The 2,069-nt window shown below is 62.1% G+C and overlaps 1 protein-coding gene across 1 annotated transcript in view; it reads right to left on the bottom strand.

Moving 5' to 3' along the window:
• Positions 1–1,251, bottom strand: part of LOC104492207 (myotubularin-related protein 5-like) — a gene marked incomplete at both ends in the record, with an annotated part of 11,991 nt that extends 10,740 nt beyond the window's left edge. The window contains one exon of the mRNA XM_010134725.1: positions 1,166–1,251. Coding sequence (XP_010133027.1) covers positions 1,166–1,251 — 86 coding nt within the window. The remainder of the gene's footprint in view (positions 1–1,165) is intronic.
• Between the last annotated feature and the right edge of the window lie 818 nt (positions 1,252–2,069).

Raw genomic sequence — 2,069 nt, 5'->3', positions numbered from 1 at the left:
TCCCTTCTCTCTGCTCTGACTCTCCCTCTGGCAGTGGAACCCCTCAGCCCTTGTCCTGTCCCCACAGCCCCTGCTCAACAGCCCCTCCCCAGCTCTCGCACAGCCCCTTGCAGCACTGACAGGCTGCACTCAGGGCTCCCCGCAGCCTCCTCTGCTGCAGCCTGAACCCCCCCAGCTCTCTGCCCTCTCCTCCCAGCAGAGGGTTCCACCCTGGGGGCATTGCTGGGGCTCCTCCGGCCCCGCTCCAGCAGCTCCCTGTCTCTGCTGGGCTGAGGAGCCCCGAGCTGGACGTGGGAATACGGCACCAGGAACTTGCCCAGGCCATGACCAGAGACACCAGCTGGGCCATCACCCTTCTCAGCTACCCGCGGCAGGTCAGAGATCCCAGTATGGGATGCCTCAAGTGCCCATGACCCTTCTGTTTGAAGAAACAAGCTCCCGAGGCCAAGGCCATCCTCTCAGTTGGACTCAGTGATCCTTTTTGAGGGGTCTGGTCAGCCCGACCCTCCTGCTGGCAGTGGAGCACGAGCTCTTCTCCTCAGAGCCCCTCAGCAGCAGCACCAATGCAGCAGGGAAGGGTTTGAGAACTTCCACTCAAATTTCGCAGCCGAGGAGGACAATCCCAGTCTCCTTGACTAGTTAGAAGCTGGGTTGTGAAGGACGCACACGCTGCCAAATTAAACAGGGGATGCCCCTCTACGGGCAGGACCCAGCTACGAGTGCAACCTCAAAGGGCTCCCTTTGAGAGCCGGCGAGCGTGTCCAGAGGGCTGGGGAAGGGACGCGGGGTCCAGCACCCTTCTCCCGGAGCAGATGCCAGCAGAGCACACCCAGCCTGCCCCAGGACGAGCAGCTGGAGGAGGGGAGTGGTTTGCTGGAAGCCTGAGGATGGCAGAGCCCTGCTCTTCGTGTTGGGGCTATTCACACCACTCAGCACCCCAGCAGCTGATCCCAGAGGAGGAGGAGGAGCAGCAAAGCGCCAGGAGAGGAGCCAGCCCCCATCCTGGGAGGCAGCAGGCTGGATCCTTCCGTTCTCCAGGGCTGCAGCTGCATCGGGAGGCAGGTAGGGTCCCCCAGGGAGACGTGTACAAAGTGCTGTGGTGTCACCAGCCTCACACACTGGTCACGCATCCCCAAGGGTCCACTCCTGAGGGTCAGAAACTCACCAGCTCGATGCCCTGGGGAAAGGGGTTGTCCTCCCAGTCCTTCTCTGGGAAACGCTGGAGGATCTGTCCCTGTCCATCCCCGCTCCCTGCAGAGACAAGAGGGGAGTTAGAGGGCGGGCAGCATGCACCCACCCGGCATTTCGGCAGCGCCAGGACACTCCAGACACAGACACGGGCAGCACCGAAGAGAGCCCGGCCCCCCGCGCACACTCAGCCACAGGGCAGCCCTGCCCCACGGCAGGGAACAGCAGCGATGGTCACCGAGCGGTGAGCAGACAGCTCACAAACGCGTCAGCTGAAGGTGCAGAAGCACAGCAGACCCCTGGTCAAGTTGAAGTTTCCTCGTGTGGCAGACACGAGTCACATGCTCAGACTGGGGACTGTAATTCGATTACCTACAACTGCCACCGGACATTTTCCCTGACCAACGGCATCGTGCCGTGCGGTTTGACTTGGGGGCTCCCTTTCCTGGTGGCTTTCTAGCAGCTGGAGCCTGGCTTCAGTGACAAAGCTGCGCCAGGTCAAACCCTGCACGAGGGGATCCCAAGAAGGATCACTAAGGTCCTGTCCAACCCAAACCATTCATGATTCCATGATCTCGCTCCTAGCGCAGCCCCTGGCCTGTGCCCCAGCGAGGTGGGACACTGCGGTCCCTTGCAGAGCTGCTGAGGGACTGGCTGCTGCATCACCCCGGGGGACAGCCACCTCGCGTGTCCCTCACAGCAACGCCTTTGGGAGCATGAGTGCTGCCAGCCTCCCCATGACACAGCCCTGAGACCACCGACGGGGCCAGGCAACAGGAGGAGCCTCTCCAGAAGGCATCCACAACTCAGGGACTATTTTTGGCGCCTGTCTTCACCGCTGCACCCGCCACCAGCCACAGCTGGATTTAGCAGAACAGGGC

Source organism: Buceros rhinoceros, unplaced genomic scaffold, assembly GCF_000710305.1.
Source record: "Buceros rhinoceros silvestris isolate BGI_N320 unplaced genomic scaffold, ASM71030v1 scaffold22634, whole genome shotgun sequence".
Lineage (NCBI taxonomy): Eukaryota > Metazoa > Chordata > Aves > Bucerotiformes > Bucerotidae > Buceros > Buceros rhinoceros.
The sequence above is the reverse complement of the archived record's forward strand: the minus strand, read 5'-3'. Positions and strand labels throughout refer to the sequence as shown.